The sequence below is a fragment of the Bidens hawaiensis genome, unplaced genomic scaffold (genome assembly GCF_021521415.1).
Source record: "Bidens hawaiensis isolate Kalapana, Puna unplaced genomic scaffold, B.hawaiensis_p1.1 tig00036399_1, whole genome shotgun sequence".
NCBI classification, from domain to species: domain Eukaryota; kingdom Viridiplantae; phylum Streptophyta; class Magnoliopsida; order Asterales; family Asteraceae; genus Bidens; species Bidens hawaiensis.
This window is the reverse complement of record NW_027496360.1, coordinates 1-24638: the sequence shown is the minus strand read 5'-3', so window position 1 is coordinate 24638 and position 24638 is coordinate 1. Positions and strand designations below refer to the sequence as shown.

At 36.2% G+C, this 24638-nt stretch overlaps 1 protein-coding gene across 1 annotated transcript; it reads right to left on the bottom strand.

Moving 5' to 3' along the window:
- Positions 1-930: 930 nt before the first annotated feature.
- On the bottom strand, positions 931-9606 carry LOC143588464 (putative cyclic nucleotide-gated ion channel 20, chloroplastic). The gene is made up of 13 exons (XM_077069455.1): positions 9552-9606; positions 8064-8483; positions 7020-7205; positions 6332-6430; positions 5606-5743; positions 5055-5303; positions 4277-4537; positions 3181-3326; positions 2996-3073; positions 2215-2344; positions 1862-2108; positions 1211-1367; positions 931-1141 (listed from the first exon to the last, which is right to left on the bottom strand). The coding sequence occupies exons 2-13, from the start codon at positions 8469-8471 to the stop codon at positions 1030-1032; spliced, it is 2211 nt and encodes a 736-aa protein (XP_076925570.1). The 5' UTR covers positions 8472-8483; positions 9552-9606; the 3' UTR covers positions 931-1029.
- Between the last annotated feature and the right edge of the window lie 15032 nt (positions 9607-24638).

Sequence of the window (24638 nt, the reverse complement as noted above, 5' to 3'; positions counted from 1 at the left end):
CAAGTGTAACAACACTTTGTTTCACTTGTAATGGTCAAGCGAAAGTATAACGTTTTTGTTTGACTAATAGTTTTGCTCTATATGTTTTGTGCACGATTATCCTATTGATATAAATAGAATATGAGGTAATAGTAGTGTGTGACTTGCTCAAAGATTTCTCATTGTTATAGCTTCGCTTAAATAATGCAATTTAGTATACTGAATTATTTTGTTGTATGATTCACGCCTGATTTACAATCCCGCACAATAGTATACCATCTCACTGCACCTTGTTTACTATCTTTGTGGATCGATTGGTCTTAATTTGACTTGATTATATGGACCTAACAAGTGGTACCAGAGCTATTTGAATCTGGTTTATTTTTTTTGTTGGTTTTCAAATCGTGAGGAATTTTACATCTTATTTAACTTTATTCCATGCATGGTTTGGGCCTTTTTGCCCTATTTCCCTTTGCATCTTATTTAACTTTATTCCATGCGTGGTTTGGGCCTTTTTGCCCTATTTCCCTTTGCATCTTATTTAACTTTATTCCATGCGTGGTTTGGGCCTTTTTGCCCTATTTCCCTTTGCATCTTATTTAACTTTATTCCATGCATGGTTTGGGCCTTTTTGCCCTATTTCCCTTGTCCAACGGGTCCAAATAAGAGTCTAGTGTCAAAATTTGGGGTTGTAGAAAGGTGATATGTACAAACAACCACATGGATGAAGAGAATATGAAAATTTTGTCGCCATATAGCTATAAATATGAGAATCGAAAAATAGTGACTCCATAGAAAAGTTTCCTAGCTCCATCATTGCGTTAATTAGTACCCCCAAAGTAATCTTCACAAGTTAATCCAATAACATGCTCATTCATTCGCAAATATGAATACCAATGATGAAATAATCAAAATGTAACGACATTTATACATTAAATATGGATGTCTACTAAAAATAACATAATCTTTTGCTATAATTTTTAAACTATAACTGTATAGATGTAAAACATGAACTAGTAACTTCATAATCCATTTAAACTAATAGCACCTTTACTTGTATTGGGAGGGAAGAGCGGTACCACCATGCAGCCGCTTCTTCCTGTATCTCCATGCCACCTGTATGGTCGTTGCCGCCAAGACCCGCCAGTATGGAGATTCATTCCTAAACATAGTAAACCGTAACCTTTATTTCAACTCGTCCTGAACAAAAACTGTTTCAAGTATGTATTACCTTATGGCCATTTGAACACGATGATTCCTCAAGAAGCCGGCAAAGAGGGTGGTGACTTCTTCAAGATCTGCAGCCCGAAGAACGAACGCCTCCACATTTGATAAGCATTTTACTGTCCTCTTGCTCACCAGTTTGTATCCTGATTTTCTCTTTGTATCTGCAATTTTTTAAATCGAACTCAATTCAAGGGCATTTTGAAAAGTGATTACTTGAAAATTTTATACGAACGCGATTCGTTTAACCCAAAAAGTATTCTCTATTTTTTTACATATTAATACTTTGAAATTCTAAATTTACATATTTTTTTATGTTCTCTTAACCAATTAATTAGATATTTAAAATATGCCAATTATTTTTAAAATGTGACAGAAAAATACCCGAATAGTTTAAATAATTACATAAACACATCTTTTAAAATAAATATATGGGTTAAAAGGGTCAACTTGCAAAGGGTTGACACTTGACATGAAAAGACTCATTTAGCTAAACATGTTTGACCCAAAGCTGACCCGTTTAGACTAAATTCACACCCTTAATTCAACTCAAGGGTGTTTGGATGCGTGTTTTGAAAGTGACTAGTTGGTATTCAGTTCAGGTGTGTTTGGATGCATGTATACTGGTAGAAGTAATGATATTTTTATAAAATTATACCTCCAATAAAAGAGTTAGGATCAAGGCACCATTTGAGGAGTTCTTCACCACATACATCACCCTCTATTAATGAAAGTTTATTCCCATCTTCTCCAATGCTCTCCATTTTCCCTCTTACAATAAAAACCATTTTTGTTACAAACCCTCCTTCATATAAGGTTGTTCCTCCTTTTATATATGTCTTTTGCCTTAATCTTTCACATATCGCGTCTAAAATTGGTTCATCCATCAGCGCAAAAATCCGGACCTACAGATTAAAGTATAGAGAAATCATGTAAAGATATTTAAGCGTCGCCAAACATTGATAAAACTTGATTATAAGAATGACAATGTCACTAATATTTGAATCTCACTTTCTTGACAAACTTGAAGAGATGGCGGCGTATATCTCTTTGTAGATCTTCGGGCAAATTCTCCATTAGCACTTCTTCATTAACCCCTTGTGTAGCAGCCCAATGATAGCGCTCCGAATCTCGAACTTTTCTGCACATCATAATCATTAAATGGTCAAAGTTCAAGCCAATAACATCAAAGCTAAACTAATGGGAAAAAAGAGTTTTACTAAACACTGCCCATTCTTCAAAACAATAGGTTGATTTGGGTAAAAAAAAAGACATACGGGTTCATTTCGGCCAACTCAATTTAGACACTGGGTCAATTTGGGTCTGCTCAAATTGTTCTTTTTTGAAGCAGCGGTTTGACCCGAACTCATTTTCACTCAGACCTATTATGACCTGAACCTAGTCTGACCTAACACCCAACCCGGCCCGACCGCGTCCGTTTTGTCAGCCTTAAGTCTTACCATCACTTAATGTATATCATTTAGCAGGATAAAAATTATGTTCTATCACAAACACAAACGCGACTTATGGGTCGAGTAAGTTTTTATAGCTCAAATGGATAAAAAGTCTCCAAATTGTAGTTATTATATGTTCAAACCCTAAATAGCTCTTTACAATACTATTACTATTACAATTACTAGTATTGTAATAATACTGCACTAGGCATTGGCGAATCAACCCAACCCGACCCTTATTAAATAACATATTGATATGCTTGCCAAACGGCCCGTTATGTCACTTTTAAATAAAATTATTAAATATAATAGATGACAAGGTTTAGAGGTATTTGTACTTTCGCAGGTCCTCCGGCAAGTTTCGGTGGCGCATCCATTGCTCAACATCACGTCGTCTAAGTGACATTTCCAGTCGCCTAACAAATAATATTAAAAGTTAAGCATGCAAATAGCATGGATCATGATATATCTCATTCATAAGTTGCAGTATTAGATACAATAACTACAATGTTAAAAGGTGTACCTGCGCTCTAGACCTTGAAGAAAGTTTTGCATGTTTCCAATTAAAAGGGCAAAAAGTAGGAGTCCAAGCCCAATAATACCCATGGTAAAAAGAACTTCCCAAACAAAATAACTTGGACTCTGATTGCCAGCCAATGTGCTTATTTGCTTCACAATAATACCCAAACGAAAAATATTAGGATAGAGCTCTGATCAACACATGTATTTTATAAGTAAAAGTGTAAAACTATGAAACTTAGACCATCCAACTTCACCTTCTTGTAATTGGAAGATGATGAACAAATTTTTTTTAAAAAGGAAATCCAATTTTAAACATAAAAAACAATAACTTAAAATCACATCAAATAAATATGTATAAGTAACAATTAATGCAGTAAAAGTTAGAATATCAGTCAAGGACCGGTATTTGAGTTATTGATTAACGCAGTGGGATATGGTAACTTTAATATCCTGACGACATGAACAATTTATATATATACATGTATAAAAACGTAAACATATATAATATTAATAGTAATATCAAAAGTCAACTCAAAAGTGTCAATATTTGAAATATGATCTAATCGTAAACCATGAAATTTTCCTCTAAGTACACATCAATCAAGGCATCCAAAACATCGGATCGGTTAAATATCAATCGATATCGATCAATATTGCCGATAATATCGGTACTGATATTCTGACCTATATTTGAACAAGTATTTTGCTTGGGGACTGATAACCGACATATCACTGATATCTATCCCACAGATATATCGCCGATATTAACTGTATAGTTAATAACTCAAAAAATAAAACACCTGAATTTTTCTCAACATTTAAATTTCAAACCCAATAAAAATCATACCTAAACCTTGAACTTTATTTTTTATTTTTGGAAAAAGGGAGCTCAATAACTTTGAGTTGTGTTTCAATCTAGGTTTCCTAAATTGTCTTGAATTTATAAAAAAACCAAATTTCGACCCGTTTGACACTTTGACCCATGTTTCCCTCGTCCTTTTGTAGTTAAATCTTTAAGTTTACTTGTAAACGGGTTGAAATTCCCACCTATACAATAATAACAATGAGAGAGCATATTAATCGGTAAACCTTTATACCTGAAATCCCCAAAAGAAGGAGTAGATATATCTTGTGATTATACTATCCTTTGTAGTGAGATTAACAGCTTTCACGTAGATTCCATAGGAGAATTTATTATCTTCATGAAAACAAGCACTCGCATTTACATTATCTTTCCATTCGTTCCATTCGCGGTCCCCTTCAAAGCTCCCAAAACCTCCATGTCCACAATCTATTAACTTCTTGCATTTCCCAAATCCAGAATCGTGACAAGCAGCTCGAAGGCATTGATTTACCCTCTTAAAAAACAGAAGACAAAACAATTAGAAACATCCTACATACATAAGAACATTATAAAGACAAGAAAAACAAAATATGAAAAGATGGAAGGTCCCCAAAGTGTATTTTACTACATAAAACATCCAAACTTGGTTTATTTGAAATCTAATTTACCCGGGGAAAGTTAACGTACAAATGAAATTAACGTGCTAATTGTGAGAATCAAGTAGAGTAATTATATATACAAGTAGAGTAATTACGTAATTACATCATAGAGTAATTATGTAGTTACTCTATGATGTAATAACATAATACTCTACTTGATTCTCACAATTAGCACGTTGATTTCATTTGTATTTAATCCAAACCCTACTTTACTAAAGAAAAAAATGCAACAGGATGCAACATGTTTCAACCCGTTTTACCCAAGCCTGTATTTAACATGAAACACAATCCGTGTTGCCACCTCTAGAAATCTGCAAATAACTATCTAAATTCCATTCCATAACACGTGAATAGTTAATGATTCTCACACACCTGTAACCCGAAGAGATACCAGCATGACCCCACAATATGACCCGCCAAGACAAAGGTCAAAAGATTGATGACAAAGTTTGCCCACGCGGACTCAAATATGAAATTAGTTGGAGACTGGCCCGCAAGAAGAGGCAAGAATCGGTATAGTCTGGGAATGTATTGAACAAGAATGGCTGATCGCAAAAGATTCTTTGCATAGTTAGCTCCCGATGTTGCAAGAGATCGTGGAAGTATTAATAAGACAATGATCTGCATGAATGTGTAATGACTTATTAGGGTTGGACAAATGATCATGACAAAAAGAGGTCGCAATTTTTACAAAGTGTCCGCAAATAATGAAACATGTCAAACAAAGTCACCACATATGTATTTTAAATGCCTAGACTTCCTATATTTAAAAAAAAAATAGTTAAAAGTTTCACTATTTACTAAAAGGGTTAAAAACGTCAAAAAGAATGTTTGTGACGAATTGCATATCAAATCAGCCCTGCTAAATATTGAATCTTTTGACCCGTTACTCGCCTATGATTGAAAGACGGTGTTAATACTACCTGAGGAAGCGGTAATACAATAAACAAGTCAAGGAAAAAAAACGTCTTAAGATAGTGCATTGCGATTTTCCTAGGATTGTCAACCAAGTCTCCAGCGCCTACGACTCTTGATTCAGGAGAAATGAATGCTAACCTGAACTGCAAAACATTCAGGTATGATACAAAATAAACGTTATCATATTTGAAACATTTTAGTCAGATTTCAAAAAGAAAAAAGAAAAACACACAGACACACACACACACTAGGGTTTTTCAAAAAGCTCGTGGTTCGCTAAAGAAAAAATCTCTTTTGAAAGCGGCTCGTTTATAAACAAACCAAGCCGAGTTTTCTTGGTTTGTAAACAAGCCGAGCTCAAGTCAAGGTTAGCTGGCTAGTTTGACTGCTTTATGTTATGCCCAACTTTTAATGTTCATAAGTTACAACCCAATTTGATTTATAAAGAAGCCCACATAATAACATCATTGAGAACACTAAAGACCACCCTGACATAACTTCAATATTAATTTTTACATAGATATTAAATATTATTTTAATATAAACGAGCCGTCTCTTTGAGCTTTACGAGCCAAACTAGAGTTAAAATTTCACCTCGTTAGGAGTAAACAAGTTGAACCGAGATGGCTCACTTAAGAGCTGAAGCTTGCTTGGCTCGCTCGCTCGTTAAGCAGCCGTAACACACTAACACTGCAAAAGTTACAGTAAAAAGCAGGGATTAAGGTGTTTGCCTGAACTAGCATATGAATGAGGTAAATAAAGTCCGTCAAGCTTCGAAAAACCACAATGATTTTTGTCAATTGCCAGTTAAAAACGATGCACTTATGGTCCTGCTTTCGAAAAAAAACAATATCAAAAGATTAGACCTGGATTAACAAATAAGAGGCGGCTAATTATGATGTCAATTCACAACAAATAAAGACATTTAACTCATCATCAAAGCCTAATATATACGCACACTATGGAATGAAAAAATATGAAAAATCAACCAAGTACAAAAGCTTCCAGATAAATAATAATAATATAAGCTTAAAAATAGGAGCAGGTGAACATAGGGAACTAGAATTGAGTTGTCTTTCATATGTAACCCTAAAAACATGCCATAATATCATATTCACTCAACAAAAACATTAATATTAAATATCACATTCAAAACACTATCCATTTTATTAAATGCAATTCATAATATGACCATTATACCCTTCTTCTTTTCCATCCACTATAAACACTCATAGCCTAAATACTTACATAATATAAACTTTATTTATGTCAAAAATAAGAATACATACATAACTTTTACCATAGTAATGCACATAATTTTATTTCTTGTCGCTTAAATATGTTTATATGTCCACCTTAAAGATAAAAGTATTAATTTTTTCAAAAAATTAATAAATCTGTATCGGAATGTAGTTTTACCTCGTCAACTGACAACACAAAAAAGAACACAGGGTCTAAGAAAATGGCGAATAAACATGTAATGACAACGAACTGATTCCACTGCTGAACAACTTTGGCATGTGGATTCATCACCCCAAATATAAAATTTTTTATCAAGGATAACTTTTCTTGTACCCACCCTTTTGCACCTCCGTATGCATGAATCTGCAAAAAATAAGAACATAAAAACAAAAACAGCTTCACGAACAGCGCCTCCATATGCATATAAATGTTTTGTTACAAAACTTTTTCTCATAACATGATGATTAGAGGTGGCCATTTTGACTTAATTCACATATGAAATTCTAACATGTCATGTGTTTCATCAAAAAAATACAACTTAGTATGTAAACACGTCAAATGGGTCAAACGGATTAAAAGTCGTATGCATTCTAATCCATATGCCCCTGAAATTATTTTATTCAAAAATTACATTATATTATCATTGATAGTAAATAATTATTTTAGACTTTTAATCATAATAAACACATTGATTATTAATAAAACTTCAAACTTTTAGACAAACATTGTTTAAGTTCTTCCCAACCCAACCGTGCCGTTTTGGGTCTTACAACAATTAACCATTTTGGCTATTATGATAACCATAAACCGAACCGAACCTGAAAAACCAAATTTAAGTAATTCATAGAAAAAGTAATGAATGATGTAACCCAAAAGTTTATTTGTCCAAATGTGTAATACTCAATTTATCATTAATTTAAAAAAAATAGACCCACAGTTTCAAACCCAAACTAATAACTTTAGGCCATTTTTCGGCCCAAAATTTTCAAACCCAAATGGTAAAACCGAAAAAACCGAAACACAACCAAACCGATTGTGAAAACTGTAAAAACCTAACGTTTATCAAAATACCAAAAGCCGAAATTCGATTTCTGCTTCGGGTTAAGCCGAAAACCGACCTATAATGACTGGTTGCTTAACCCACTATGCCCACCCTTATAACTATGATTCAAGTTTCAACAAAAATTAAAGTCTCTCAAACAGAAGAGTAAGTAATAATACTTGACGATCGAACCCGTTGGAAATTCTTGAGATGATGTGTCCTTTGTAATAGTAAGTAGACGGGCATGTGGTACAATAAGGATCATTGCACATTCCCAATTGTCCAGACTTGAATAAGTGTTCGTTTTTCGTCCCACTATCATAATCTCCCCCTTTTCTTTTATTATGCTTAACATTTTCTTGTTCCACAGGCTCTTCTAAACTTGTTTTCTCGGTGCGCAAAGGACCCGTAAATCCTCCATGAGTTGTTAAACCAGAACTCAGTTCAACAGAGGACACCGGGATGGTTATCGAAACACTTCTGTTCCTGTTTGAAAACTTTCGACTTGGATTATAATCGTGTCTGTCGGACGGCCAATTTGAAGCTGATAACATCGGTGCATTATCCTTCTCAACTTCATCCATCATTCAAACCTCAAGCTACGTGACAGATATTAAAGAAGTCAATGGTTGTAAAATCATCATTTGACTAATTGCAAAAACCACATCCCACTTGTTTTAGAACTAAAACATTAATCACAAGCTTTACATTAATAATATAGATGGCTAGATCATGACATTTATGGTTACTATTGTGAAATATAATGTGTTTTACCTTAAATTTGAACTTATAGACTGTTAACTTTTACTACACCAAGAGTCAATTCAACTTCAAAAGTCAAAACTTTGATGTATCATATATTAGGGGTTATTAGTAAGGGTGCAAACGAGCTGAGCTGCTCCCAAGCTACTTGAAATCGGATCGATGAACCGCTCAAAGCGATCCCAGCCAAGCCTGGGCCTCAAATAAAGCTCGTTTAGTTATTGAGTCCAGGTTCGAGCTTTGCCTCGTTAAAGGTAATGCACACAAGCTTGAGCGAGCATAGGTTCATTTAAGGTTTTTTCTTGAAACATTTAAAATTAATTGAAAATGAATATGGATTTATTAAAATATAATAAACGAGCCAAACCTGAGCTTGGAAAACAACTCACGAGCCGAGCTTGAACCGAGCATAGGCTCAATTATGGTTTTTCTCAAAAACATATAAAAGTAATTAAAAATGTATATAAGTTAATTAAAAATAATAAAGGAGCCGAGCCCGAGCTAGGTAAAACAACTCACGAGTGATGATCCTAGCTCGACTTTTACAAAAAAAAAAATAAAATAACAAAAACAAACTCGAATTGCACCTTATTTATATGTTAATTGGGTGAAACACAACTATAAACCCATGAATTAGTTCCACATTATTCAAGTAAAATTAAATCGAATTGATGATAGTAGTAGACAAATTCTAAACACAAATACAAAAAACAGAGATAAAGTTATACCGTTGAAAATAAGAGAGAAACAATTAATAATTAAAATTAAAATTGACGTACAACAACCTATGCAAAATCAATCCATACATTCTTCATATAAATCGAACCCAGTTCATGATCAAATTGAGTAGCAAGAAAAACACTGAAAAATAAAAATAAAAAAATGGAACAGAGAGAAAGAGATACCACGGATGAAGAATGGGTAAGCTGTATGTTTGATCAGTAAGTAGATATTTTAAAGTAGTCGTAATAATAATAATAATAAGATGATGAAATGGATGATAGAGTTTGACCGCTGACTCAGTGGCATGGAAGAAGTTTCAAAGCGAGTGAGAACAGGGTAGGCGGCAGTAATAATAATAATAATAATAATAATAATAATAATAAAACCCAACCCAATAGCGAACCTCCAACAACCTCCTTTTCAAACTAAACTTTTTGGCAGTTGACCCTTGGGGTTAGTGGCGAAGCTTGAACTAAGATATCGGGGGCGGACTGAAAAATATATATAAAATTTCACAAACAAAAGGGGTGTAAGACCCCGTTACCGGTGCCTCACATTAGACATTGGATTTACTCATAAACACAGTTCTAAATATCAGAGTTAATTAAAACCTTCGCGGAATAACATAAAACATCAACAGTCGTTACAAACATTCAACTTGTCTTTAAAACATAATTTAAAACATGTCTTTTAGTTCAACATTAACAAGTAAATCTTCAGATGTCAGCTTCTTTATTCATCCGCCATGTGTCTTCCTTCAAGCCAGCTATCTCATCCTACTCACCTGCGTGCATACTAAAAGTCAGCTACGCTGAGTGAGTTCTAGTTGATCACATAACTTACTTTTCATACATATATACGTGCCCGAAGGTACGAATTACATACTTAACCTGTACTCCATTCATCCATACACATTTATAGCTAACCTTACATTATAAAGGGCATTTCACCCTACATGCCTCGGATATTATTAGGGTCCGGTACCCTTCATCCTCGGATATTATTAGGGTCAGGTCTCCCTTCATCCTCGGATATTATTAGGGTCCGGTCTCCCTTCATCCTCGGATATTATTAATGTCTGGTTTCCCATCATCCTCAGATATTATTAGGGTCCGGTACCCTCCATCCTCGGAATATTATTAGGGTCCGGTCTCCCTTTCTTTCATACCTGTTCTTATTTACTCTCCTTTACAATACGTGCAATCTACGAATAGCGTTCACGTACCATCAACATATCATGTATACATTATTCATACATCATATATATTCATACATACCTCATTCATACATCATACATATCAATCATATCATTAACTACCACCTGACGATACATGCAATATCCGAAGATCGTTCACGCATCGTTAAGCAATCATCATACATAATTCATACAAGGCATACACTTACCACTTAAGGTAAGTGTATTAACTATCGCATCGAGTATACACACAGCCCCGAAAACATAACAAGGAAGTAGGGCTAGAAACTCACCTCAATGCGGTTGCGTTCACCGTTTACGGTTATTCCCCTTTTTAGCTGTGCACGACTAACTGTATAACAATTACGCATATTAATTACTATCACTATTCATATCGTATTTCTAGTCCAATTATAACCCTCAACGAACGGGGGTCCGGGGGCAGCGCCCCTGGCAGCGGGGTTTTTGGGGCGGCAGCCCCTAGCAGGGTCCAAGGGGCAGAGCCCCTGGCAGGGGTTAAGTTGCCAGGTCAGCTTGGAAATATTTTATTTCTATTAACTGTCTTATCACATTTTCCATTAGTATTTTGAATCATTAATTAATTTGCTACTTAAAAGTCCAAGGGCTTCTTTGTAATTAAATCATTCTTTTCTAAGTCCAGGGATTATTCTGTCATTCTCTTAAACTTCTAATTCGTTACATTTCTCTTAACGAACTGGTCATAGTAACGAACTGGACCCTCTAACGAATCAGTCCATATAGCTAACCAGTCCAAGTAGCGAACTGGACCTTGTAATTCGTTATCTATGTTAACGAATTACTATAACGAATCAAGGGTAATTCGTTGTCTTAATCCCCTAACGAATTGGATACGAACTACAGCTAGTTCGTTAATCTTTCCTTAGCAAATCAGCTGGCGACTTACCTCTAATTCGCTAGTTACTCCTTAGCAAACTAGGGTTAGGTCAGGGAATGTCAGAACATTCCCTGACATTCATACCTCATATTAACTTTTCCGGCGACGCCGCCGGAAGGCCGCCGGAAAACCGTGGATTCGCCGGAAAAGCGAGTTCTAACTTGTTTTTCGTCCCGTTCGATCCGGATCTGAGCTAGGGTGACCCCTAGCTCATCATAGGTTCAGTTTATACCCGATTCCACCCGGATCTCGTGACTTAAACAGTTTAACGATGTTGGCTCGTCGATTTGTAATTATATCTAACGGGTTTAAGCTCATACAATATCATACTATCATTACCTTGGATCGGGATCGGTTTCCTTAGTGATTTCGGCTAGAGAGAGACTAGAGAGAGAGAGAGAGCTTAAGTGTGGGTTTTGGGAGGTGTATGGAATGTGTGAAATGAATGATAAATGGGCATTTACGACTTATATAATTATGGATCGTGGGCTTAAGCCCATGGTCATTTTCTCTTTCTTTCATAGCCCAAGTCCATAACCCATATCCATTTAACCCAACACTAGCCCGACTCAATATAACTTGTATTTTCATTTATTAACCACTATAAAACGGGATGTTACAAGTCTTCCCCCCTTAAAGAGGTTTCGTCCCCGAAACCTAACTTTTACACAAACAAATTCGGGTAAAACTTGCGCATCTCATCCTCAGCTTCCCAAGTAGCATCTGAACCCTTGCGATGCTTCCATATCACTTTCACTAAAGGTATAACCTTGTGACGAAGTTGCTTCTCCTTGCGGTCAACTATCTCGATCGGTTGTTCAATATAGTTCAACTGTTCATCAACCTCAATGTCCATTAATGGCACATGAGACGTGCCATCAGCTAGGCATTTCCTTAGGTGAGAAACATGAAAGGTTGAATGAATTCCTTCTAACTCTTCTGGCAAATCTAACTTGTAAGCCACTTCACCTACTCGATCTAAAATCTTAAACGGTCCAATGTACCTCGGACTCAACTTTCCTTTCTTCTGGAAACGGATAATTCATTTCCAAGGCGAGACCTTGAGCATCACATTGTCACCAACGCTAAACTCAATCGGTCGTCACCGCTTATCAGCATACGACTTCTGTCTGTCTTGAGCAGCTTTCATTCTCGCTTTGATCTGATCGAACTTTGAAGAGGTTTCTTGCACAACCTCTAGGCTTCCCATCTCCTTCTGACCAATCTCTTTCCAACATACTGGAGTTCTACAACGTCTTCCATACAACATCTCGAACGGTGGCATACCAATACTTGAATGGTAGCTGTTGTTATAGGAGAACTCTGCCAGATGCAAATGGTCATCCCAACTTCCTCCAAAGTCCAAAACACAAACACGTAGCATATCCTCAAGGTTTTGGATCGTCCTTTCAGACTGTCCATCTGTTTGAGGATGATACGCCGTACTAATGTTCAATCTTGTTCCCATAGCTTCATGGAACTTCTTCCAAAACCTCTAAGTAAACCGAGTATCTCTGTCAGACACGATCGATAACGGCACTCCATGCTTAGATACAAACTCTTTAATGAACAAGTTTGCTAACATCTCTGACGAGATAGCCTCTCGTATAGGCAGAAAGTGAGCACTCTTGGTCAAACGGTCCACAACCACCCAGATGGTATCATGATGCTTAGCTGTACGAGGTAGCTTAGTTATGAAATCCATGGCGATTTGTTCCCATTTACATTCTGGTATCTCCAAAGGTTGCATCTTCCCATAAGTCTTCCGGTGCTCTGCCTTGACTTATAAACAGGTTAAGCACTTACTGACATAATCTACCACGTCATTCTTCATTCCCGGCCACCAATAGTCTCTTTTCAAATCTTGGTACATCTTCGTGGTTCCTGGATGAATCGAATATCTAGACTTATGAGCTTCATCTAAGATTCGACCTCTGAGATCTCCATGGCGTGGAATCCACATACGGTCAAACCTAGTCTTAACACCATGCGTTTTTTCCATCAACTCGTCTTGCTGACCAAAAATCCTTTCTTTCTTCACTAGCCCTTCATCTACCAGCACTTCAAACTGCACCTTGATGATTTCTTCAAAAGGACTTGAATTCATAATCAACTGGTATGACTTTACTGTTGCGATGACTTCCTCATTCTTACGGCTTAGCGCATCAGCGACCACGTTAGCTTTACCAGGGTAGTACTTAATATCACAGTCATAATCCGTTATCAACTTCAACCATCTTCTCTATCTCATGTTCAATTCTTTCTGCTCGAAGAAGTACTTTAAACTCTTATGATCTGTGTAAATGGTACACTTAGTACCATACAGATAATGTCTCCATATCTTGAGAGCATGCACTACTGCTGTTAGTTCTAAATCATGCGTCGGATAGGTACTCTCATGGACTTTCAACTGTCTAGACGCGTAAGCAATCACTTTTCCTCGTTGCATCAACACGCAACCTAACCCACGATGCGAAGCATCAGTACAAACAACCAAATCCTCGTCACCATCGGGTAAAGCAAGGATTGGAGCTTGCGTGAGTCTCTTCTTTAACACCTGAAAAGCCTCTTCTTGAAACTTACCCCAACTGAATACTATCGACTTTCGGGTCATAGCGGTCAGCGGTGCGGCTATCTTGGAGAAACCTTCGATGAATCTCCTATAGTAGCCAGCTAACCCTAAGAAGCTTCGTATATCAGTCGGATTCTGTGGAGTCTTCCAGTTCGTATCGTTCAATCTTAGCTGGGTCCATGGTAATCCCTTCAGGATTTATCACGTGACCTAAGAATTGCACTTCTCGTAACCAAAATGCACACTTCGAAGACTTTAATTTTATTATCCTACTTTTACATACTATCTGAGCCTCGTATTCAGACAACCAATCCATTCCCAAAACTACATCGAACCCTCCTAAGGTCATAACATACAAAGTAACAGGGAACTCGTGTCCCTCTAACTCTATCTTACAATCCTTAACCATTTTCATTACTTTCACCGAGGTGTCACTAGCGGTTTCTACTATGAAAGTTTCAGACATTCGGCAACATTTCATTTTAGCTAGTTTACTAAACGTCGTAGCTACAAAACTTCTATTCGCACCCGAATCAAATAATCCTGAAGCAGAAATACCGTTTACTAAGAACGTACCGGTCACAACATCAGGAATCTGCATAGCTTGTTCCTGGGTCAGCATGTAGGCTCTAGTCCTTGGCCTTGCTTGATCAGCATCTTTCTTCCCACTACCACCAGCTTCTCCCTCTATGCATTCCCTTGCAAAATGACCCGTCTTACCGCACTTATAGCATGCGGGTTTTGCATTACATTCATTAGCATAATGCCCCATCTTCCAACACTTATAGCAGGCATTTGTCCCCATCCTGCACTCTCCACCATGAGCCTTTCCACATTTGTGGCACACGTCTGAACCAGTACCCCACTTGCACTCGCCACCATGTAACTTTCCACATGTCTTGCAGGTTCTTCTTTCCCACACCTTCTGCTTCTTGTCCTTAGGGTTCCATAACTGAGTACCTGGTCGTTTGACAGCAGCAACCCATTTCTTATCTTTCTTCTCTTCCGCCACCACTTTGTCTGCAGCCAAGTCACTGTAATCCATTTCTGCGAGTCCCACAGCAGAATCAAAGGTAGCAGGTCTACTAGCCTTGACCAAGACGCGAACGTTTTGTGGAAGTCCCCAAAGGTAACACTTGATCCGCTTGGCTTCAGTGTTCACCATGTCTGGCACCAGCCTAGACAGACGATTGAATTCAGTGAGGTATTCGCAGTGTGTCATATTACCCGCCTTCAAACTCAAGAACTTCATCTCAACCTTCTCAACCTCTGCATCTGCACAAAACCTCCTCATCACCAACTCCTTCAGATTAACCCACCGCATAGCCTTGATCTCCTCCCGGGTCTTCCTCTGTTCAACAGTCTCCCACCAGTACATGTCTTCATCAAGAAATGATTGGGTGGCAAAACTCACAGCTTGGTCGGGACGGCAATCGCTAATACGGATAACCTTGTCCATAGCAGGTATCCATTGGAGAGTAGCGATTGCGTATCCAAAGCCAGTCAGCTTCGACGGGTCACAACCCTTGAAGGACTAATAGTTGCACCCACCTCGGCCCCTTTTCTTGTCATCAACCTTCACTGACTTAACCACGCTTGATTCTTCCCCCTCCCCTTCATCATTTTTCTTACCATATCCTTCCGCCCTTTCAGCGGTTCTTTCACGGCCTCCAGCAGACCCTTCAGCATTCCAGTTTTTCGCAGCAGCTGCTACCCGCCTGAGCAATGGCAGCTTGAACAGCAGGGTCAAGTTGATACCCTTCGTTGTTACTCGGATTTCCACCGGCTGCACTTCCTTCTCCCTCAGCGTTAGTAGATGCTCTTACTGACGGTTCTTGGACAACACGTGGCCTACCACGACGTCCCGTACGTCCTCCTCTTCCAACAACTTTCTTAGCTCCAGCCATTCGTATTCTATAAGGAAGCATAAATGTCATCACTTAAGGAACCATTTAGTGCATGGATAGTAAGGCTAACAGGTAATAACAGTGGCCAGCTGTGATTAGCTGATCACGTTACTTTCCGTGTCCTATACACTTCCTCTTATGAGTCTATTTGTGCTAGTCTATTTCTAACAGTTAGACAATCAAACAGTTCATATCACCACACACTCCTATCCCTAGCAATTAAGCTAGCATTCATACATTATTATATTTTACACGTGAAATTAATCATATGCTTTACCTTCACTTAGTTTGCTTGAGCGACACATGGCATCCTTAGACTGGCATCTTCTTTCTTTTCTTACTTAAATACCATTCTCTGTTCGAGTCTAAGCATGTAGGATGCTTAAATCTCTCGAACTTTGCTCTGATACCAACTAGTAGAACCCCGTTACAGGTGCCTCACATTGGACGTTGGATTTACTCATAAACACAGTTCTAAATATCAGAGTTAATTAAAACATTCCGAAATACATAAAACATCAACAGTCGTTACAAACATTCAACTTGTCTTTAAAACATAATTTAAAACATGTCTTTTAGTTCAAAATTAACAAGTAAATCTTCAGATGCCAGCTTCTTTATTCATCCACCATGTGTCCCCCTTCAAGCCATCTGTCTCAACCTACTCACCTGCGTGCATACTAAAAGTCAGCTACGCTGAGTGAGTTCTAGTTGATCACACAACTTACTTTTCATACATATATACGTGCGCGAAGGTACGCATTACATACTTAACCTGTACTCCATTCATCCATACACATTTATAGCTAACCTTACATTATAAAGGGCATTTCACCCTACATGCGTCGAATATTATTAGGGTCTGGTGCCCTTCATCCTCGGATATTATTAGGGTCAGGTCTCCCTTCATCCTCGGATATTATTAGGGTCCGGTCTCTCTTCATCCTGGGATATGATTAGGGTCTGGTCTCCCTTCATCCTGGGATATGATTAGGGTCTGGTCTCCCTTCATCCTAGGATATTATTAGGGTCTGGTACCCTCCATCCTCGGAATATTATTAGGGTCCGGTCTCCCTTTCTTCCATACCTATTCTTATTTACTCTCCCTGACAATATATGCAATCTACGAAGAGCGTTCACGTACCATCAACATATCATACATAAATTATTCATACATCATATATATTCACACATACCTCATTCATACATCATACATATCAATCATATCATTAACTACTACCTGACGGTACATGCAATATCCGAAGATCGTTCACAGCATCGTCAAGCAATCATCATATATAAATCATACAAGGCATACACTTACCACCTATGGTAAGTGTACTAACTATCACATCGAGTATGCACACAGCCCCGAAAACATAACAAGTAAGTGGGGCTAGAAACTCACCTCAATGCGGTTGCGTTCACCGTTTACGGTTATTCCCATCTTTAGCTGTGCACGACTAACTGTATAACAATTACGCGTATTAATTACTATCACTATCCATATCGTATTTCTAGTCCAATTATAACCCTCAACGAACGGGGGTCCCAGGGCAGCGCCCCTGGCAGCGGGGTTTTTGGGGCGGCAGCCCCTAGCAGGGTCCAAGGGGCAGAGCCCCTGGCTGGGGTTAAGTTGCCAGGTCAGCTTGGAAAAATTTTATTTCTATTAACTGTCTTATCACATTTACCATTAGCATTTTGAATCATTAATTAATTTGCTACTTAAAAGTCCAAGGGCTTCTTTGTAATTAAATCATTCTTTTCTAAGTCCAGGACCATTCTGTCATTCTCTTAAACTTATAATTCGTTACATTTCTCTTAACGAACTGGACCCTCTAACGAATCAGTCCATATAGCGAACCAGTCCAAGTAGCGAACTGGACCTTCTAATTCGTTATCTCTATTAACGAATGACTATAAAGAATCAAGGGTAATTCGTTATCTTAATCCCTCAACGAATTGGATACGTTAATCTTTCCTTAGCGAATCAGCTGGCGACTTACCTCTAATTCGCTAGTTACTCCTTAGCGAACTAGGGTTAGGTCAGGGAATATTAGAAGATTCCCTGACATTCATAGCTCGTATTAACTTTTCCGGCGCCGCCGCCGGAAAACCGCGGATTCACCGGAAAAGCGAGTTCTAACTCGTTTTTCACCGTTTTTCGTCCCGTTCGATCCAGATCTGAGCTAGGGTGACCCCTAAGCTCATCATAGGTTCGCTTTATACCCGATTCCACCCGGATCTCGTGACTTAAACGGTTTAACGGTGTCGGCTCGTCGTTTCGTGATTATATCTAACGGGTTTAAGCTCATACAATATCATACTATCATTACCTTGGATAGGGATCGGTTTCCTTGGTGATTTCGGCTAGAGAGAGACTAGAGAGAGAGAGAGAGATAGAGAGAGCTTAAATGTGTGTTTTGGGAGGTGTATGGAATGTGTGAAATGAATGATAAATGGGCATTTACGACTTATATATTTATGGATCATGGGCTTAAGCCCATGGTTCTTTCCTCTTTCTTTCATTGCCCAAGTCCATAACCCATATCCATTTAACCCAACACTAGCCCGACTCAATATAACTTGTATTTTCATTTATTAACCGAAACTATAAAACAGGATGTTACAGGGGGCAGACTTAAATTTTTGTCCGAAAAAAGCTAAATTTACACTACGTATAGAAAATTGTGGGCGAAAACACCTAAATTTTACACTACGTATAAAAAATTTCGGACGAAAATGGCTAAATTTTACACTACGAATATAAAATTTCGGTCGAAAACGGCTAAATTTACACTACATATAAAAATTTTCGGGCGAAACGGCTAAATTTTACACTACGTAAAAAATTTCAGCCGAAAACGACTAAATTTACACTACGTATAAAAATTTTGGGCCAAAACGGCTAAATTTTACACTACGTATATAAATTTTCGGTCAAAAACGGCTCTATGTATTAAAAATTTCAGACGAAAACTGGTAAATTTACACTAACGCGTAAAAAACAGGGAGGGTGGGCACCCCTGGCCCTAAGAGTCCTTCGCCATTGCTTGGGGTTTTAAAGCTAGGGATTTTTACATATTTCCCATTCTTAAACCTTTAAATTACATATTTCCCCAATATGAAAAGTTTAATTACGTATTTCCCATGCTAATATCAAGTTACAAATTTGCCCCCTTCAATTTACAATACCCACATACCAACTGCTGGAAAACCAAACGTTGGTCTGAAAAATAAGAAGGGGAGCATGAAGTAACCAACGTTAACGACAATTTGCCGTTCGATTCCGGTATGCATTCACGCAAACGTAAAAGTAACCAACATTCACGACAAGCCTTTCATCTTTTTCATTCGATTTATCTCAAACGGCAGTTACAGCAACCTCTTTGCCGTTCGATTCATCGCAACGGCCTTTGCGGCAGCCCTTTCGTCTTTCACGTATGGTATGTTGAGTTTTTTAGATTTGCTGCACAATTTTAATTAATCTTAGTGTAATCCCTAATTAGGAGTTTGGAAATTAAGTAATTTTCGTTTGGGAATGCATAGAAGAAGATGAATTCACCTAACTGTTAGCTCACTAAACATTTCATTTTGACACTTAATTCAACTATAGATAAAGTAATAAAAAAAACTCTCTCAACAAGCATATGTATCCATTGCTCTTAAATTATCATGAAAATCTCAGTGTATACACAATATATCTTTTGATGAATATGACCTTATTGAACTTCCACCGATATATATATTTAATTGTACAACTCAACTGAAATTAAAATTAAAGGTGAATAATACTGACAATAAACATCTATATGCATAATGTTCACGTTACGAAAAATAGACGAATTCATAGTGAATTCCTCTTTGTTCCATGTGATGCAGGTTGCTTGTTGCGGCCGTGGTTGTCTCACGCTTGACGTGTTGCTTAAAGATAGTAGCAGTTTTGCTAACAATTAAAAAAATCAACTCCAATTGAATTTATTAGCTTCTTTAGGGTTGTCTTAATGGATATATGTAACTGCTACTATTAAGAAGGGGATATTGTAAATTAGTTCATTAAGGGTAAAATGATCATTTAGTTAGTTAGTTTTAATGAAATGAGGAGATATGTAATATAAGTGATTTAGGGATGGGAAATATGTAATTAAATGTTTAGCATTGGGGAAATGTGTAATAAATGAAGTTAGGGAGATGATATATGTAAATGCCCCTTAAAACTAAGAGCATTCTCATCCAACTTCGTATCCTTAAATCTAACATTACACTAAAACACACTACATTTTCTCTCTCTTTTTCAATTAAATAATATTATTTATACCTTTATCATTACCATTTCACTTTCCTTCACTCACAACCAATTTCAAAATATATTAAAAAATTATAGGGGGTGAACAGTAACTTTTCAAATATGCAGAAAAATCACTACGTTTCTAAAATATAAAAACGCTTCACTCACAACATCCTAAATCACTCTCTAAATTATAAAAACATTCCCTCACAAAATATGAATGATTGGATGAGAATGCCCCAAACATACTAAACTTCCTTTTGGTTTATTAAAATTTACAATTTGACTCACCAGTATTTCATTTCCTAGAGTTCACGGCAATGTTTTGAAAACAGGTACGTACAGGTTGGTTGAACCGTTTATATTGGATGATGGTAAAACGAGTGGTATCTAAAGCCTGTATTTATTGGATGGTTTGTTAGAACATTGTGCCGTCGATTTTTTTTAAATACTGATTTAAACCGGCAAACCAACTTTTTAAAAAAAGGGATTTTTAATATATTTCTCGGCCCATATTTTTTTAAAATTACTTGTAACCTTGAAGTGAAATTGAAATGATTAAACACATTAAACGATGATTCGCTAACCAAATAGTTTTGTATCCTGTAAATCTAAGGTTGGTTTTTTTACATCTTTTGTAATATTAAGTTCGTATACAAAGTACAAACTTCCTATTTGACTCGATCTGTGTTCATGTGTGATGTTTGATTTTTGTGATGATTATTAATGTCACACCCCAACCTACGACAGAAATGACAGGACGCGAACTGATTGCTCACAGCTTTTCAAAGTTTACTATCTAGCGATATTATAAGTTTCAATATCTATGAATTAAATTACATATAAAGCAAAATCCATACAATATTCAAACAAAATAATACTGTATTAAACAATCAAGAATCATGAATAATAGTCTCGTTAGTATTTTTTTCTAGCATACATCCTTAAGTGATCAATAAATTACTTCACATCATACGATTACCTGCATATGCTTTGAAAATAAAGTAGTTTTGTCAACACAAGGTTGAGTGAGAAACACACCAGTTTAAATTTACATATAGTATATATATATAAAAAATAAGTAATTGCAACAAGTCATATGAGGATAACAAATCAACCAAATGAGCAATTATAACTGAGATGTCGAGAAGCACAAAGGCTATAACGACTATCTTATGATCATACTATTATGAGATTATGCTGGACCTCTCCAAATGCGGAAGCATATATAGCAAGTAAGCACATAAACAAGTAAGGTATAAGTTGTTAACACATAAGACAATAGTTGCAGTTTTGAGTATAAGATATATAATAAATATAATTTGCGCATATATATATATATATATATATATAATTCGTGCTTATATAAAAGTTAATTTAATCAAATAAGATATACAACATACTTATAATGATAATACTTAGATAAATATTTATAAAACTTTGGGTTGATTATAAATAAAGCTCGTCTTAAAATTATTTATTTTAAACTAAAATACCTATAATGTGTTTATATATACTTTCACTATTTAGTAAAGATTTCTTTATAAATAATTATCGTAAATACTAAGGAATAAATAACAATATTTATATAAAATATGATCTTTTTTATAAATATCTTAAACTAGTTTTTAATACATTAATTAACAAGATAAAAAATTTTACACATAATACATATTCATACATATATTCATATATATATATATATATATATATATAAATACGTACATTTATATATGGTTTTAAACAAGGATTCGGAAAAGATGATTGATTAATGTGTTGGTTAAATAAAATAGTATGGTTTCTAATTTGTTTAAACCTTTAAAACAACAACAACAACAACAACAACAACAACAACAATAATAATAATAATAATAATAATAGTAATAATAAAAGAAGCAAAACTGTTTCTAAAAATATAAAAGGCCCTGGTCGGGACTCGAACCCGCGCCAGTGGCTGGTTCACTAGATAACGTGCACAGACAAGTAACTAACTGGGCTAACCAATTAGTTGGTTGTAAACAGATTCAAGAGTTTATATACGTGGCCTAGAAAACCCAAAATCGCTATAAGAACCCTAGATTCCCACACCGTTTAATTGATTGATATTTGTTCTATTAGATAGAGGGTTAATGATCCCTGATTTAGGACGAACAACACAGTATCAACAATTACCTGATAAGCTGTTTAAACAATGGTTAATTGACGTGAACAGTGTCCGGCTAACGAAACTGCAGAACACACATCAAACAGCTAGGAAATTATAATTGGTTATAGGGGTTAGATAGGCGGCGGGTAAATGGTTGATTCTACATCTTTAATTGTATTATGGTTGATGTTTATATGTAAAACTAGATCGTTCTAGAGGGCGGCTATATATAATACGAATCACAGATATGTTTGGATTGTTTAACATATTAGAGATGTCAGTTTGATCAAATTAGGTATGTATAACACGACTTTGATTCAATTTCCATATTCACAATGAGTATTGAGGTCCAAGTAATCCCAAATTTAGAATCAGGTTTGCAATACGGGTATGGGTAAACGGGTCTGGATTTCTTAAATGGGTTATAAAAGAATTTTGCATTTTAGACCTTGTTGGGGTATGAAGATGGAAACAAATAAGGGTAAAAGTTTGATTTTGGGTGATTTTGGCCAAAGTAAGAAAGTTATATATATGTTTTATATAATTAATCAAATAATAATGTAATAAAAATTACTTTTCTCGATAAACGCGATAAAAATAACTCGAACGTCAAAATGAGTCTGGCATTTAATATAAAATATTAATTCGCAAAACCCGAGTTATTACAGTCTCCCCTACTTTAGGGAATTTCGTCATGAAATTAACGAATACTGTAACAATACAGATAAATAAAAAAAATTATTACATAGTAAAACACTTTAGATAGTTAAAACAACGCTTCAAATGCAAATCCGATAAGGGTACTTATATATAGGATGTTCCAACGGCGTATCCACCATGTCGTTTTATCTTTACATTTTTACCGTTATCCCAACTACCTTCGATTCTATATTACGACACACAATCTTACGCATAATGATTTCTATGCGAGGACTTCGATAATTTTGTTCCGAACCATTATTATTGTTATCGTCGAATGGTCCACATGATTCATCTCATTGTGTGGGTTTACAAAACATTTGAGTAAACCATGACTTTAAGAAAACAAAAGTTTTAAGGAGTTTTAATTTAGAACACTAGAAAGTCACCAATGTATAAAATAATTTTAAAAGTTGTAGTGAATTTTAATAAAGAAAAGAAATTTTAAGACGACTTTTAAACATAAAGATATAAGTGTTTAGAGTTGAAGAAGGGGTCTCTTATAAATAGTTAAGGTTAATGAAGATAAAGAAATAAGATAGAAGTAGGCATCAATAAACAATCTATTTAACCAAAAGAAAATTTATTTATTAGATAAAAGGTAAATAGTTCAAATTGGAAATAATCCAAGGCCATAAAGAGGCGTTACAATACGTAATTAATAAAAGACAAAAGAAATTAACACAACAAAAGTCTTCGGGGTCCTTGCGTAGCTTAATTGACTTGATTTGAAGTAGTCGAGGTAGATTGATTTGGGATAGCTTGAATAACGTGAGCTTGAACAGTTTGCAAGAAGGTTGTCTGGTGGAAATATGTCTGATAAATTTGAGCTTGCGGTTGCGGGGTTTGGTAGTGTTGGGTTAAGTAATGTTGACCTTGATTGATGGGAGAAGCTTGAGGGACATGAGGTTAATAGGTTTGAGCCTGGTAAGCATGGGTCAAGTAGTATGGTGTAGTTGTATATTGGGCTTGATGAGCTTGGGTAAGTTGAGGACACGCATTACGGAGATGATTTGGGTCCTTACAATGGTAGCAATCACGGGTATTAGGAACATCAGGTTGAGCATGAGGGGTAGGTTGTTGCAGGACAGCTCGTGCAGTCGGCGGGACACGACAAGTGTTAGCAAGATTGTAACACCCCGGCTAAAGCGGAATACGCCCGAGTGTGACGTACATATTACCCAAAACACATGTGACACTATTAAGTGACAATATTATCATTAATTTATTTAAACATCAAGTACACAAGTTTATAACAAGAAATACAAGGAAAAAAAACAAGAACAATTAACATCTTGTCCATTTATTAATATAATCTAAGTTCTAGTGTCTTCTTCGTTTCATCCTCTAATAATTGTACCTGTAACATATATATAAAATAAAGTCAACTAAATGAATAGTTGGTGAGTTCACACAAGTTTTGATATACGTATATAAAAATCATACAATTCCATGAACAAGTGTAAATGAGCAAGTAATGTCCTTTCCAACTGGGATTGTGCACCAGTGTACTCAAATAAGCGCAAGTTAGGTCCTTTCCAGTTGG